The sequence below is a fragment of the Amblyomma maculatum genome, chromosome 4 (genome assembly GCF_055883805.1).
Source record: "Amblyomma maculatum isolate TAMU_Amacu chromosome 4, ASM5588380v1, whole genome shotgun sequence".
NCBI lineage: Eukaryota > Metazoa > Arthropoda > Arachnida > Ixodida > Ixodidae > Amblyomma > Amblyomma maculatum.
Window position 1 is genome coordinate 184,037,204 of NC_139347.1, and position 16,067 is coordinate 184,053,270.

At 48.7% G+C, this 16,067-nt stretch overlaps 1 protein-coding gene across 1 annotated transcript in view; it reads right to left on the bottom strand.

Annotated features, from left to right (window-relative positions):
* Nucleotides 1-16,067, bottom strand: part of LOC146193809 (phospholipid-transporting ATPase ABCA3-like) — a 92,538-nt gene that overhangs the window by 46,970 nt on the left and 29,501 nt on the right. Inside the window, exon 4 of the mRNA XM_084600611.1 lies at nucleotides 10,686-10,899. Within this exon, the coding sequence (XP_084456737.1) occupies nucleotides 10,686-10,899 (214 nt within the window). The remainder of the gene's footprint in view (nucleotides 1-10,685; nucleotides 10,900-16,067) is intronic.

Consider the following 16,067-nt stretch of genomic DNA (forward strand, 5'->3'; position numbering starts at 1 on the left):
TATATGATGATCCGGCGCTTGCACAAGCTTGACATCGGAGAATCAGAGCTATGAGATAATGTAAGAGGTTACACAACATAATTACCACAAGAGCTGCGCTTCGAAAATTGGTAGAGTTCATCATATTTGGCAAGAAATTTCGAGGGAAATTTAAATGCGGACGCAGTTCTTCCTTCAGGAACTGCTGCATCTAGTTTTCCTCTTAAGAATTTTGCCAACGCTCGCATGAAACAGGTATAGATGCGCCGCGGCGAAGGAAACGGCGCCAAGAGGGGCGAGGATATTGGCGTAAGTCGGCAGAACAGCGAAAGGTTTTGAGGCGATGTGGGCGGAAGTCACGCGACAGATAACATTTCGCGGGATATCGGCGTAAATCAGCGGAGCAACGACAAGTGTTGGCGGATGGGGGGACGAGACTGCCTTAGCAGCCTACTCTTGTATGGTTTGCTGGAGAGCAGAGGCCAAATACCGTGGCTGTTATTGGGGGGTGGGTAGAAGTGAAAGCTGACGCGCCACCTCTTGACGAACTAAAGATTTTATCTGCCGACGCAGAGAAAAGCTGTCGGTTGCAGGCGTCAATCCAGTAAGCAGTCAACCCACATGCGTTGGGTCCTGACGAGTCAGCGGCTTTTGTTTGTGCAGCTTCTCGAAGCTCTGGCAGAGCGTAAGGACTGCGGAAATGGTGCTCAAATCACAGGCTAACAATATCTGGAAAACCTCATCGTCTATCCGTTTCAAAGTGTGCTTTATCTTGTCAGCTTCCGACATGTTAGAATGTAGCACGTAAAGCTTATGTAGCACGTTGTAAGGGATCGTCAGTTCGCGCGCGGCCTAGCGCCCAAGCAGAGGGGCATTTTCGGGTTAACGCCCCCTCGATTCCCGACAGAAGCCGACGCGGTAGAGGAGTAAGCCGGCGCCTGGCACTCAGACGGCGGGGCATTGCTTAGTTAATCCCCTTCGAGTCCCTTAATGGGAAGCGGGAGCCGCTTCGTGTCTCGTTCGAAGGATTGCGCCGCAAAGCATCGGCGGTGTCTCCTAATCACTCCTTTGTGGAAGCGAAGGAGACAGGCATCGTCGGCGGATGGTCAGACAGGTTAGGAGCGCAGATGCGTGGTAACGAACGTCTTCGCGAGTTCTCACAGGGTCAGCTTCCCCTAAACTAAAAAAAAAGAAAAAGAAAAGAAGAAGTCGCCTGCCCGTACTGTTTCAGTGCGGGAGCAGCGCTGCGGACAGCGGTGACCGGGCATGGGTCGAGGGTAAATTTTCTTGGCCCAATCAAGCCGCTTATGACCAGTGATTGAATAGCTCAGGCCAAGGGGTGTGAAACCGAGGTGTAAACGGAAGTTGCCGAAGGTTCGTTGGTTGTTCTTGGTTGGGTCCTGTCTTAGGTCGGTGCTCTGCGCTATCGGCTCTGCCGAGTTCGAGAGTCTCTCCCAGGAAGACAGACAACCAGTTCCAGTTGTTTGCTATGTCTTTGAAATCCTGTAAAATTGTACATATGTAAATAGATGTAGATAAAGTTCATAATTAAGATCAAGCGTTCAAGACCCTTCTGCCTCGCCCAAGACATCGGTCCCTGACGAAGGAGCACCGCTCGTGTAACGGGCCCCTGCCTGGAGAACGAACCAGTTCGCGCCAACCCATGGTTGGGCAGAACAGCGGTTACGAAATTTACTCCGGTAAAGCTTTCGCCCAGGTACTGCGACCGTTCGCGCAAGCGCTGTTCAGCACGCAGATTCCGGACTTCCTGACGGCAATATTGACACATGCCATTCATAGACGACGAAGATTTGAACGGGCGATTCGGAGAAGACGACGAAGCAAAAACGGTGCTCCGCTTTCGTGCTGACCTGACTGGTTGTTGGTGTTCTTCGGTGCCAGAGCGCCTTCTGTGTAACGTTACGTTACAAATCTGGTGGAGGAATTGCCGGGCATCGATCCACTCCTGCTTAATCAACCTGTCACTACGGAGCTTAACCCCCTACATCAACGCCTCGGCCGCCGCCTACGTGGAGAGCCCCCTGAATTCGGACCCCTTCCGGCTGCCACCAGGACGACGCACCCTCAGGCGGCCGTAGAACCTGCTGCAGACTTCTGGGAGCAGGCTTCCCACCCCCATCCTGTGTTATCAGCCGCGAACACCCCCCTCTTTTCATTGAGACGTGTTCGAGCTTGCGCTCATCAGTCCACCCGTTGTAACGAGCGAGTCGCTCGTTACAACGGGTGGACTGATGAGCGCAAGTTCCACAACGTGTACTTCGCTCTTGAAGAGTCTGCACGGACATGGTTTAAAAATCATGAGGCTTCCTTTCCATCCTGGGCAGCCTTCTGTCATGATTTGAAAGCCACTTTTCCTAGCGCCGACCGCCGGGAGCGAGCAGAAGCTGCGCTACACTCGCGCAATCAGCGCCAGAACGAGAGCGTGCGTATGTTCTTTGAGGACATGACACGCCTTTTCAAGCGTGCAGACCCACAAAACGCCAGAAGATAAGAAGCTGCGTCACCTGCTGCAGGGCGTTAAACAAGAACTTTTCGCGGGACTCGTGCGCAGTCCACCGCGCACTGTGGCGGAGTTTCTCAGCGAGGCAGCGACCATGGAGACAACGCTGCAACACCGAGCCCGTCAGTACAACCGTGACGTGAACATCATTGGGTCCGACGCACCCCCTGTGCGTGTCGGCAGCGACATGGACGCACTACGCAATCTAATCCGTTCTGTCGTGCGGGAGGAACTGCAAGCGCTCCGGATGCCTTGCAACACAACATCTTTTCCTTCACTGGCTGAAGTCGTCCGGGACGAGGTGCGTATGGCAGCTCAGCAAGTTGCTGACAATCCCCAGCAGAGCGTTCCCCACCAGACGTTCGACGCGAGGCCCACCTATGCGTCCGTCTTACGTAAGGCTCCCCCGCCGAACCATAGTATCAACGCCGCAGCTCCAGCACTGGAGCCGCATGTAGCCTCACTACTCCCCTCCGCCAATCTACCAGCGACCCCGTGGAAGTTAAGTATGGCGGCCCCTGGACCGTCGGCCCCTGTGCTATTGTTGGAGGGAAGCCAGTCACCTTTACCGGGCGTGCCCGTACCGCCGCGTCAACATGCGAGGTTTCGCCACGCAGGACTTCTACCCTCGGAATGACGAACGGCCTACTGGGATTGCAAGCGACCTTGCAGCGCGACAGTATCCCGTCACGTCCGGTTACCAAGAGCGTCGGTCTACGACCCCGACGAGCCACCGTTCGGCAAGTGCCCACTCTTCCTGACGCCGCTCCTCTCCCAGCCCTAGCCGGGAAAACTAATACCAGCGGCCTTCGGAGGCAGGGTGAAATGTGAAGATCCTCCGTCATCGTCAGGCCGACCCGACGAGATTTCGCTTGTGTCAGGTAGCGACAACATCCGGCATATTACCTCCGATTTATGTGTAACGATTGATGGAGTGGATGTCACCGCGTTACTCGACACTGGTGCCGATTATTCAGTAATGAGCCGTGGTCTCGCCCGAGAATTAAAGAAAGTTTGGACACATTGGTCTGGCCCGAAAACATTGGGCCCGGACATTGGTCCGGTCCGGCACGGCGGGAAGTCACTTGATCGAACCTGCAGGCAAGTGCACAGCGTAGGTCGGCATCCATGGTTTTGTGTATGTCGGAGAATTTATCGTGCTTCCTGAGTGTTCGAAAGACTTGATCCTTGGTCTAGACTTCCTGCAGACCAACGGCGCTGTCATTGACCTGATTCCGTTTCCGTTTCGTCGAAACGGAAACGGAAACTAAAGCGCGTGTTTCCGTTTCGACGAAACGAGCCGTGGCGCGCATTGAAAACGAAGATCCGGGTCTGAATGTTTTGCGTATAGTCGAGGATGACGTGAGGGTTCCGGCACGTTCTAGTGTGTTGGTTCTTGTAAAGCATGACTTATTCCACGATTGCGAGGAGATCGCTGATGGGCACCTTCCGCTACTACTCGAGAAGGAATTAGCCGTTGCTCGAGGACTCGTACAACTCCAGAACAGTTGTGCTACTGTCCTCCTGACAATTTTTGCTAAGGAGATGTGGCATCTCGCCAAGGACACGGCTGTTGGCGTCCTTCACGATGTTACTGCCTTGCCTCAATTATGCACTGCCGGAGCGAACCCTAAAGAAGAGGCCGCACCTTGTCATGCTTTGCAAACCGTTAAAATTAACCCCGACTTGAGGCCCGATCAGAGGAATCTTCTCTCGGCTCTTCTGAGCGATTTCGCAGACTGCTTTGCCACAGGCTCTAAGGTCGGTCGTACTCTTGTCGCCAAGCACCGCATCATCACCGATGAGACCACGTTACCGGTATGCCAGTGCCCGTACCGGGTTTCTCCTAAGGAACGTGACGCCATTAAAACGCAAGTGGATAAAATGCTTGCGGTCTACGCGATCCAGCCTTCGACGAGCCCATGGGCGTCGCCAGTGGTCCTTGTCAAAAAAAAAAGATGGCACCTTGAGATTCTATGTCGATTACCGAAAGTTAAATAACATGACTAAAAAGGACGTCTATCCGCTTCCCAGGATTGATGATGCCCTCGACGGACTACGCGACGCCAGGTACTTCTCCTCATTAGACCTCAAAAGCGGATACTGGCAAATCGAGGTGGATCAGAGAGACCAAGAGAAGACTGCATTTGTGACGCCCGACGGCCTATACGAGTTTAAGGTGCTTCCGTTTGGTCTTTGCTCTGCACCGGCCACATTCCAACGTATGATGGGCACGGTTTTATCAGGTCTGAAGTGGCTGTCGTGCTTGGTGTACTTAGATGATGTCGTTATTTTCTCGCCTACTTTCGAGCAACACTTGGACTGTTTGCGCATCGCGCTTCAAGCACTCAAAGGCGCGCAACTAACGATCAAGCCTGAGAAATGCCACTTTGCATTCAAGGAACTACACTTTCTCGGTCATGTTGTCAGTGCACAGGGCGTTCTCCCTGATCCCGAGAAGACTGCCGCAGTGTCAAATTTTCCACGCCCCACCGACAAAAAGGCACTTCGACGATTTCTAGGTTTTTGTTCATACTACCGACGCTTCGTCCAAGATTTTTCTAATGTAGCTGAGCCACTGACAGCACTAACCAGAGAAGACATACACTTCCTGTTGGGAGACGATCAAGAACAAGCCTTCCAGGAGCTTAGATGCCGCCTACACAGACCCCCCAATACTTGCCCATTTCGATGAAGACGCCGCAACCGACGTACATACTGATGCCAGCAACGTTGGCCTCGGCGCGGTACTCATTCAGTGGCAAGGCGGAGTAGAACGGGTTATCGCCTACGCGATCCGAACACTCTCACGATCGGAGGCGAACTATTCGACAACGGAGAAGGAGTGTCTTGCGGTAATCTGGGCCATCAGCAAGTTTCGACCATATTTGTATGGACGACCCTTCCGCATTGTCAGCGACTATCATTCCTTGTGCTGGCTGGCAAGCCTTAAAGACCCGTCTGGACGCTTAGCTCGTTAGAGCCTCCGTCTTCAAGAGTATGACGTCACTGTTGTCATAAACACATAACACTGTTGTCACTGTTGTCATAATCACTGTTGTCATAAACATAGGTTGGGACATAAACACCAAGATGCGGATTGCTTGTCACGCGCGCAATTGGACTCCACTGTAGTGGAAAACGCCGACGATTTTCCCTTTATTGGGGCCATTACTCAATCCCATATGGCTGACCTTCAACGCAAGGACCCGGAGCTGGCGCCGCTCATTGATTACCTGGAAAGACGCGGTGGTAGACTACCGCTTGTTTTTCGTCGTGGCTTGCAGTCATACGCTTTACGAAGTGGAGTTCTCTAAAGCGCAATTTTGAAAGATCAAAAGAGACATTTCTACTCGTAGTACCTACGAACCTACGGCCTGACATCTTAAGCGCTTGTCACGACGAACCGTCCTCCGGCCACTTGGGAGTTAGTCGTACGTTTGCAAGAATTCGGGAGAAATACCATTGGCCGAAATTATTACCTTCAGTGCGATCTCAGGTTAAAACCTGCCGTGATTGTAACGCCGAAAGAATCTACCCGTGAAACCAGCTGGATTTCTTCAGCTGATCGCTCCACCGAAAACTCCTTTCCAAGAAGTGGGGTCTTCTTGGTCCTTTCCCGAAGTCAACTAATGGAAAGCGTTGGATTGTTGTCGCGACAGACTACTTGTCCCGATATGCTGAGACCGCGTCGCTCACAAATGGAACTGCCACCGAAGTCGCATAGTGTTTTGTCCACGACATCGTATTGCGTCATGGCGCTCCGGCTGCTATCATTACCGATCGCGGGGCAGCTTTTACGGCCCGCCTGACTAAGGCTGTACTTACACACACTAGCCATAGACGGGCCACGGCATACCAGCCGCAAACTAATGGCTTGGTGGAACGGCTAACTAGAACTCTGGCCGACATGCTGTCTATGCACGTGGATAAAGAGCATAAGACCTTGGATCAAATCCTCCCATATGCCACGTTCTCATATAATACGACACTTCAGGAGACGACGCGGCTCACATCCTTCGAGCGTGTCTTCGGCCGTCGAGTGACCACTGCACTGGATACAATGCTGCCCGTATACACCGACGACGAAGATGACCTTGACCTGGACATCGCTAGTTTTACCCAGCGTGCGGAAGAAGCGCGGCAGCTGGCAAGGCAGCGCATATACCTAAAACAGCAACTAGACGCTGACCGTTACAACAAGGGACGGCGCTTCGCTGCCTACGAGCCTGGAGACTATGTCTGCATTTGGACGCCCGTTCGTCATCGTGGGCTCTCTGAAAAATTGCTGCGCCGGTACTTCGACCCATATCGTGTCCTCCACCGCCTCAGCGACGTTACTTACGAAGTTGAATCCGCGACCCAAGATCCCTCAAGCGGCAGACGATGCAAGTTCACTGATGTTGTACACGTCGTCCGGATGAAATCCTACCACGATCGCCCCGCTGACTATTCTTGAGACTCATGATGCCCCGTTTTGTGTTGTGGTACACCATACCAATCTAGCATACTATCTGTCAGCTCATCGCATCAAGCAGCATTTGCAGCATCGAGGCGATGCTGCTAAGAAGGGGGGCAATGACACATGCCGTTCATAGACGACGAAGATTTGAACGGGCGATTCGGAGAAGACGAAGCAAAAATGGTGCTCCGCTTTCGTGCTGACCTGACTGGTTGTTGGTGTTCTTCGGTGCCAGAGCGCCTTCTGCGTAACGTTACGTTACACGTTACAATATATTTCTGCGAAATTAGTTAGGTGAGCGTTCCAACTTCTGGTGTCGCCCTTGTAGTTCCAGTATCACAAGTTAACGACGGCGGGAAGATACAATATGACCTTGTTGAGCTTTGTTTCATCGTTCCACTTGTTTTATAGTCTCACCCCATTCGTAGGAGCTGAGCCACTCATCGGTTCCACTGAAGATAATTGGGTCTCGCTGGCGAGGGAAGCCAGCACAGATGACAGCCAAACCCACCTGCACGGCTTGATGTCTAGCGTCCACAGGCATCATGGGTTTTAGGACAATGCGGCTACGAAGCTCCAGGATTGATGTTCTTAACCATCCAATCCACCAAATGTAGGATGGGGTTCGGGCTTAATTTATAGGTACTGGGGCCAGAAAAGCAGCGGCGAAGACAGCCCGTAGACAGTTTGAACGAGACCTGCAATTCCAGTGCCACTGACTGGAATGCTAACTCGCACTTCTTTCTCTTCGGAGGAAATATTTCATGCCATACCAGGAGGTACTTGACTACGATAAATTATGTGCACTTCACTGTGGTTCGTATACAGAAGTATGGAATGTGCAGAGAGCGCGTCTAACTGTTTCACGCACTTGAAATATTAAAATAATTTTTATTCATGCCAACCGCTGGACGAATACGTGTTGCCTATAGTAGAAGCACCATTGGCTCATTGCTCACATATAGAAATCCGGTTGGCTTTGTTCGCTCCACGCTGACGTCTAAAACGTTATGACATATTATACAGGAAATGGCAGGCAGTTTTGTGATTGATGCTAGAAGCGAAACAGAAGTGTGTGAATGGACAAGGAAAGGGAAACAAGCAATTTGACGGAGTGTGGAACATTAAATTGTGGAATAACTAGCCGGTGTTACGGGGCGAAGGCAGACAGACGCGCACGCTAGCTGATGATCGCCGCCAAATAAACAAGTGTACCGGTGGAACACGCACAAAAAAGAAGGTCGAATTTGGCCTGTTAAACTAAGCAAATGCAATAAAGAAACATGGTTCAGCTTTCGTTTAATATTAAAATATATGTATGAAAAGCGCGAAGGAACAAAGATCAATGAAGAAATCAGCCGGACAGAGCGTGGAACAACAAGTTCTCGCTTACTAGCCGCTGTTTCAGAGCAAAGATACACATGCGCGCACGGATGCTGAAGATCTAGATCAAGTAAACGACTGCAACAGTGGGGTTGGCGCAAAGAAATGTAGGTGCGATAGGCCCTGTTGAACTAGAAATTAGCAAACGTAACAGAGAAAGGCATACTTGTTGATTCGAACAAAAATACAGATTACGACTGCGCATAAGACGACTAGGAGAAACAGGACAGAGCGCTTAACGACAAGCTCTCCAAGGACTAGCCGTGTCCGAGGTAACGATGGAAGAATTTTGGCCTGGGGCATCTTTGATGACGACTTCTGCCCTCTGTGTTGAATATGGGGGAAGCTTAGATTGATATTGTCCACGTAGACATCGCATTCCGTCCCATGGCAGATTTAGGTGGTTTGGGACTGACAGTTACCTGCCATAAAAGGCCCACAATATCCGCTTCAAAACTCACATCTATGACCCATATTGAACCAACTGATGCGACACTCCGGGAGAGAGAGAGAGTGAGAAAACTGCAAAAAAAAGAAAAATAATTTAGAGCTCCCGTGGTTGGGTCCTCAATCCAGGATTCCCGCGGCCTTTGCTGCCCTGCTGGCCCGTTCAATCAGCCAAAACTGGTCTTTCGACTCTGAACTCGACAGCGCAGCCTCCCACTGCTCCGTCGTGACCTTGTGAATTATCGGCACTGCATCTATTTTCTGGCAGGCCCATGTGATACGATAAAAATTCGGTTTCTGTCCAGTATAAAGACAGGCATGGATAAGAATTTGTTTGTAGCTGCCGCCAAGACGCTGACTGCTCCCTGTTTAACAACTTGTGTCGCGGAGGATACCGCCACACTTCAGGAACAACACCGTTGTCTATCGCTAATAGTGAAATTTTTGCGGTTTCGGTTACACAGTGGGTGCTGCCAAATTGCCGCTTTTCTTTTCGTCAACTCCACCGCTCCATTTCAGTCGATTGCTTGAAAGCCGCTTATTCGCGGTGCATCTTCCAAATTCAGAAGGATGTGAGCACCGCCTCGAAATTCTAGCTGTGTTGCAGCCCACACTGAACTTCAAATTCGCAATCTGGTAAGGCATGGATTTCGATAGGCTGCATCTCTTCTGGCGCCTGCGCTTTGATTAGCTGAGCTGCTCGAGATGGAAAGGATCATTGACTACGGAATGTCACTATCTTCCGATGCCTGCCTTAGGATCTCTTGCGTGTCCGAGTCCAATGGCCCATCTGTTGGATTCGCATCTTTGACGTCCACCGCGTACTGTATAAACGCGCGTACACAACAACGAGCGACAAGCTTGGGCCTCGAATAACACTGGCTATCTGTTGCATGGGGCGCAAATGATGCTTACCGGGCTATCCCGTACTGCAGCTGCCCGTCTTAGAGCAGCTTACCAAAGGTTGTTTAATAGCACCGCTCCTTTGAAGCATGAATCGACGTCCAAAAGCGACGCAGACTATGAAAGGTACCGAAATGAAACGCTCAGGAAATTTCGACCCCTTGTTCTTTAACGGACACGGATGTCGCACACGCGTCGTGCACTGAAACAGTGCTTCTTTTAGACGCCATTCCGGATTTGACCTCGCATCACTGGGCAGAGCGTGCCAGTGCTTTTACCACTGCCTCACCACAGCAGTAAATTTTTGTGAAGGTTTCGACATGTAGTAAATAATATGCATTTCGATGTGATATGCAAAAAGGACGAACAATCACTATAATAGACTTGCAAGTAAATTAAGGATAATTGTAGAACTAACATGAGGTCAAAGTATTTACAATACTTTGACCTTAATTACACATGTTGCGTTACGAGAATGTTACTCGCCAATTTCTTTCTTTCGACGTATCAAGAGGAATAAAGGTGCAAAATTTTATAAGCGGATGAGGACATAAAACAGCGCGAAATGAGCGGTCGCAAATAGCTTTAATTTGAAGTGAAAGACCAATAATGTATACTGTTTTGAGAACTGCGCAATTTTTAGTTCTGCCAATCTGGCGCTTTGTATTCTTACTTAAATGCACTTGTCCAAAACTTAACTTAGGATTCTATAACGCTAGTCCCTCTTCAAGTCTTGAGAGATCACTGCGCTTTCATCCTGATGGTTTTAACAATGAGTTCTTGTGAGAAACCAGCGTCTGTTCGTGGTGCATAGGCAAATACAGCAAGTGGTGTCTATAAATAGACAATTGCAAAGGCGAATAGTCGCGGTTTTTATGAGTATTCAATTAGGAATCCCAGAAATCAGGCCTTATTCAAAACAATTTCTAATAAGAGCTGCTTGGTTGTCCTTTCATCCGTTCTGCGCTATGCTAAAAATGTAATTATTACCTCGTGTGCTTCGGTGAGTTTACTGTCAGGGAAAAGCTTTTCCACATCCTCTGCCAGCTCTCTGGCTTCACTGACGGCGGTGTGTTTCAGCAAGAACTCCATCTTGTATCCGCTGCCGAATTTCTCTCTGAGGTGCTGAAGTGTGCCAAGGCACATCATCTGCCCATCCACCATGATCGTGAGACGGTCACAGGAGAACTCGCATTCTTCCATGCTGTACGGTGCAAACCATTGCGATTAAGTGTCGAATATTCGACTTTACAGTGATTGCTCCAAGTGAGCTCAACACGGACTAGTAAAGACAAATCTAGTCATGCATAGAAGTGTAATATCAATCTGCAATTTATTACAAGCACATTATGAAGAATGGTAGTGAATTGATTTTTACATACTTCTAACCAAATTTCTTTCAGCAGGCAGGAATGAAATTTAGTAAGCACAAAGAAAAATCCTTCGCTAAAAAGAATGATATGAAACTGTAATTTAAAGCCGTTAAGTTCACATATAGAAATGGAGATAGAAATGCCAGTTAGAATACTGTGGTCAATAAATTCCGCAAATGGATTAAAACAATCCGGCAGTAAAATATTACTCAGCGCATTTTCTAATAGTAAAACATTTATGAAGGTGAAGAATAGTATAAGAAATTGAAAACTCTGAGAAACTACGATCCATAAGCGAATATGTCCTTTACTAAATTTTTTCGTGGATATCTACACACAATTTCATACGCTGATTATGCAGCCTAAATTTATGTACACTGATAATTATTTTATGAAATATATAATATGGCCACCTGACCTACAAAGAAGAAAAAATCAAAATAAAACTAATAAAAATAATAAAACACATATCTAACTTTTATAATGCCTGTTTTCTATACCAATACATATGCCACATAGCACAAAGCCGACTCCCGTACTCTGCCCTCGTAACTTGTATATACACGGTTTAAATGGCATATTTTTGTTTGGAGGGAAACCGTACACAGACTTTGCTCATAAAATTTTTAAACACAATTCTCTCGGTTATCCTGGGAACATACATTCAAGACGTTGACAATTTTCATTTAGTGCTACGAAATAGTATTTTGAAACCTTACTTTGCTACTGCGCTGCGCTGTCCAGGGAATAGCGGCACGAAATAAGTCAATTGCATACTTTGTTTTCGGGATAAGTTTCTCATTTCTTCTATTGAACTTCATAGCCAAAGATGCAAAACGAACTAGCCTAGCCCAGCATTCTGCAGAGTATATCGCGTCCCAAGATCACACTAAAAGGAAACATTGCTTTGACATGACGCAAAATACGAACAAAGCTAAGCACTCTGCACAGCAAAATGCTCTGCCCAACTCAAAACAGCTGAAAACACGCACACACACACACACACACGCACGCGCACACGCACACGCGCGCACACACACACACACACACACACGCACACACACACACACACACACACACATATATATATATATATATATATATATATATATAACCATGTTGGAAAGACGATGACAATGCTCGCTCCGACGCTCGCGCGTGTGCTGACTCCAGCTCTATGACTGATCGCCGAACCTTCTTTTCACTGTTCATTACGTAGCGCCCTGTGCAAGGTCTTCTATTATAAGTGGTGGAGGTGAGAGCAGTCCCCACAACCTGGAGCTGCACAGCCAAGCGTTGTCTACCATTTCCGCGATGCCTGCGACAGCCAACCAACCGCCTCCCCACCCCCCCATCTATCGCCTTTCATATGTCCAGGTGCAGCTCGCCAACGTGACCTAGCCATCTTCAGAAGCACCAATGTCATGGATGTGGAAGACTGGTTTGCGTCATATGAACGTGTAAGTGCGTACAAGTGGGATGATACAATGAAGCTCACAAATGTTATCTTTTATTTGAGTGACTCTGCCAGTCTATGTTTTCTCAACCATGAGACTGACATCTCTACCTGGACGGCCCTCAAGACCACCCTGACACAAGTTTTTGGCCGTCCCGTTATACGTAAGCTTCGCGCCGACAACGCTAGCAAAGTCGGGCACAACAAACCGGCGAAAACTTCACCAGTTTCATAGAGGATGTCGTCGACCTCTGCAAGCGCATAAACCCTACCATGAGCGACGCCGATAAGATCAGGTACATTATGCAAGGCATTGACGATGATGCCTTCCAAATGGTCGTCGCCAAAACCCCGCAAACTGTGGCTGATGTTATCAGCTTCTGCCAAAGCTTCGATGAGCTGCGCATACAGCGGCGTTCCAAACGACGTGCTGGTCTTCAGCCGGCCACCCTTTACAGCTTGGCTCTCTCCGGCGACGGTGCTCTGGACCAACAAACACCCATTCAGCACATTCAACAGCTTCTTCGTGAGGAAGACGCACGCAAGATTTTGGTATTTTCTGCGGCTTTTTGTTAATCATTGTCACCTGTTTTCGCTAATGCGGGCAAAGGAAACATTTCGCTCGCCCCATGTTTGTCTTGGGCACGAGCGCATCTGTGGCTTGTGGTTGAATTCAAGCTCCCGATTATTATTTGTTTTTTGTGCGCTCTTATAATCTTGGGACTCATTCCAACAAATTGTTTTTCAGTCTACAGTGCTCTACCGTGATGAATTCTTATTATATTTTTTGACTGGCGTGCTGTACTGCGATGAATATTTTGTGGCCTGTGACCAGTAGCGCTGGTATACCAACACTGCATGTGGATGACTATGTGATGGACCTTTGTGAGACGGCTTGGGTGCTTCATAAAAATGCAAGGATTTGCGCGAATAAACCTCAGATTAAATTTGGCGCTTGTCTTGTTGCTTTCATGTTCCTTCTTTGTCCCCGTAACTTTCGCGCCGTCCTCAGAATCAGCTTCAGCAAAACGATCGCGACAGGGCGGCGGCGCGACTCGGCTACTATGCAAGCAGTCGGAGAGCTGTCGGCTGTCTGGCCGCCAGCGCTATATATATATATATATATATATATAAATATAAATATATATATGTATATATATATATATATATATATATATATATATATATATATATATATATATATATATATATAAGGGGAAATGAGGGTACTCGTTATAATACATGAAGGACAGAAGCCAACAGTCGGCGAGGCCAAGTAAAGCATTGGGGATTGTACTTTGTCTTTTTTTTAATTTTTGCTTCCGTAATCACATATATTAGGAGTATATATATATATATATATATATATATATATATATATATATATATATATATATATATATATATATATATATACATTATATATATAGTCATTATTCACCGGGGTTCGCAAGATCACGCGCAGCGTTCCAAACTCTGGCTTGAATAAAGACTTTTGTTCGAGCGGTGGCTCACATGTGGTGGAGGTGCCCTTAGTATTGCAAGCCTTTCGCTTTCGACCTGTCTACTGTTACCCCTGGAGCTCCATTTCGGCCTTCGCATGCCCTCACACCCCTTCAATATGAACGAGGGCAACGAAACCCGCCCGCTCCCGCTATCTGCCCCTGCTGTTATAGCTATCCCCACTTGGACCATTACCAGCCGCCAGCGCTATCCCCAGCTTTTTGTCGGCACGACTGGCTTAATAATTACACCAGAGTGAGCTCCTTCAATCGCTGGGATGACTCCCACAAGCTACTGAACGTTGTCTTCTACTTGACTGACGTCGCAAAAACGTGGTTTCTTAATCACGAAGACCAAATCCCTGTTTGGTCAACAATCACCCAGCAGCTACGGAAAATTTCCGGCACGTCATCTGGTCGTTCTGAGCTGACTAAGAGGAAGCTCGCTGTCAGTCCTCAGCAGCCTGGTGAGTAATACACATCATATATTGAGGACATTTTAGCCTTTTACCGCCGAGTCGATCCTGCTATGACGAGAGCTGAACACGTTCGCCATATTGTTAAGGGCACCGAAATCGTCGCACTCAATGCCTTCCTGGTTCAGAATCCCTCCACAGTGTCGGACAAAACCATTACGTGCCAACTCCTGGACGAACTTCAGTCGTGCCATCTGCATCAAGACAACATCAATGACGGCGTTCTTGTTGACAGCAACCTGCGCACCATTATCCGTGCCATTATACGAGAGGAGCTCGCCAATCAAGCAAGCTTAGTTCCCGGAAGCTCGAGCCTCCCGCCAGCTACTTTAGATTTGCGCAGCCTCGTCAAGGACGAACTGGCCATCTTCACCTGCGCCGTGGCACCAGTCACGTGGACTACCGCTTGCCGCTGCCCTACGTATTGCCGCGAAACCTTCAAAACAGTATTTGTTGTTATTTAACAGCCGCCGGCATACTATCTTATCACTCTGATTCTGGACCGCGTATCAGTTCCGTAATCTTTGTTAATGCTCGATGTCGCGAGTCACACCTTTATCAGCTTTGTTGTAGCGCAAGATGCACCGAAATCTGTCTCGAAGGTTCCGGCCACTCGGGTGTCTTTCCACAATGTTCCAGCCCGTGCTGGTAGCTGTTTGCGACGTTATATAGATTGTTCTGTGCAGCCTTTAAATTGAGCGTTGATGAGTGTGACGAGCATTCTTTGTCCGACGACCGACAAGCACGTTTGTTTCTATCGCCGTCGCCGAGTTGCTTAGTTCTTTTTCGGGCGCAAGTCAGCCCAATAAAGAGTTTCTTCAGTGCACTCATCGACCCTTCATTTGTGTCGTCGATCTTGTCACCCCTACGTGACAGTATGCTGAAATGGCTTCGAAGCCACCTGCCCCAGTCCGTTCTCCTTGTCCTGCTCCTGTGTGTGTCCATGTGGCTCTATTAGCCCCATGCTTTCAACCGGCCCGTTATGTACAATCCTGGCGTCCTTCCCGTCCAGTCTGCTATTACTGCCGAATCTCAGGTCACATCTACCGAGTCTGTCGCCGGCGCCAGCAAGACGAACAGTGTGGTTATGCCCCATTCTAGAATGCAAACCTGCGCCATAATGAAGCTTCTACGATCCTATACTCCGATTCCTTCCACCGTTCTCCTTCGCTGCAGGATTCCCAGGATAATACCCGACCCTCTCGTTCTAGCCGACGCCGCTCCCCTTCGCCTTTACGCCGCCAGTCCCCACTTCGAGCGCTCTCTCAATCGTCCCTTCCTAGGGCGGAAAAATAACAGAAGCAGTTTTAGGAGAGAAAGCTGCTTCAGAAACGAACTCTGGAATTCCTCCCGGACACCGATCTAACACGGCGAAAGTACTGACCGAAGGAGTATACGTTGAAGCCCTCGTCGATACGGGTGCCGCTTATTCCGACGTAAATAGCAACTTGTGTTATCGTCTCCACAAAGTAATAACTCCGTACATCGGTCCCCCTCTCCGTGGATCTAACGGTACTATCCTCACACCCATAGGGCAATGCACAGTGCGCATTCTCATCACTGAG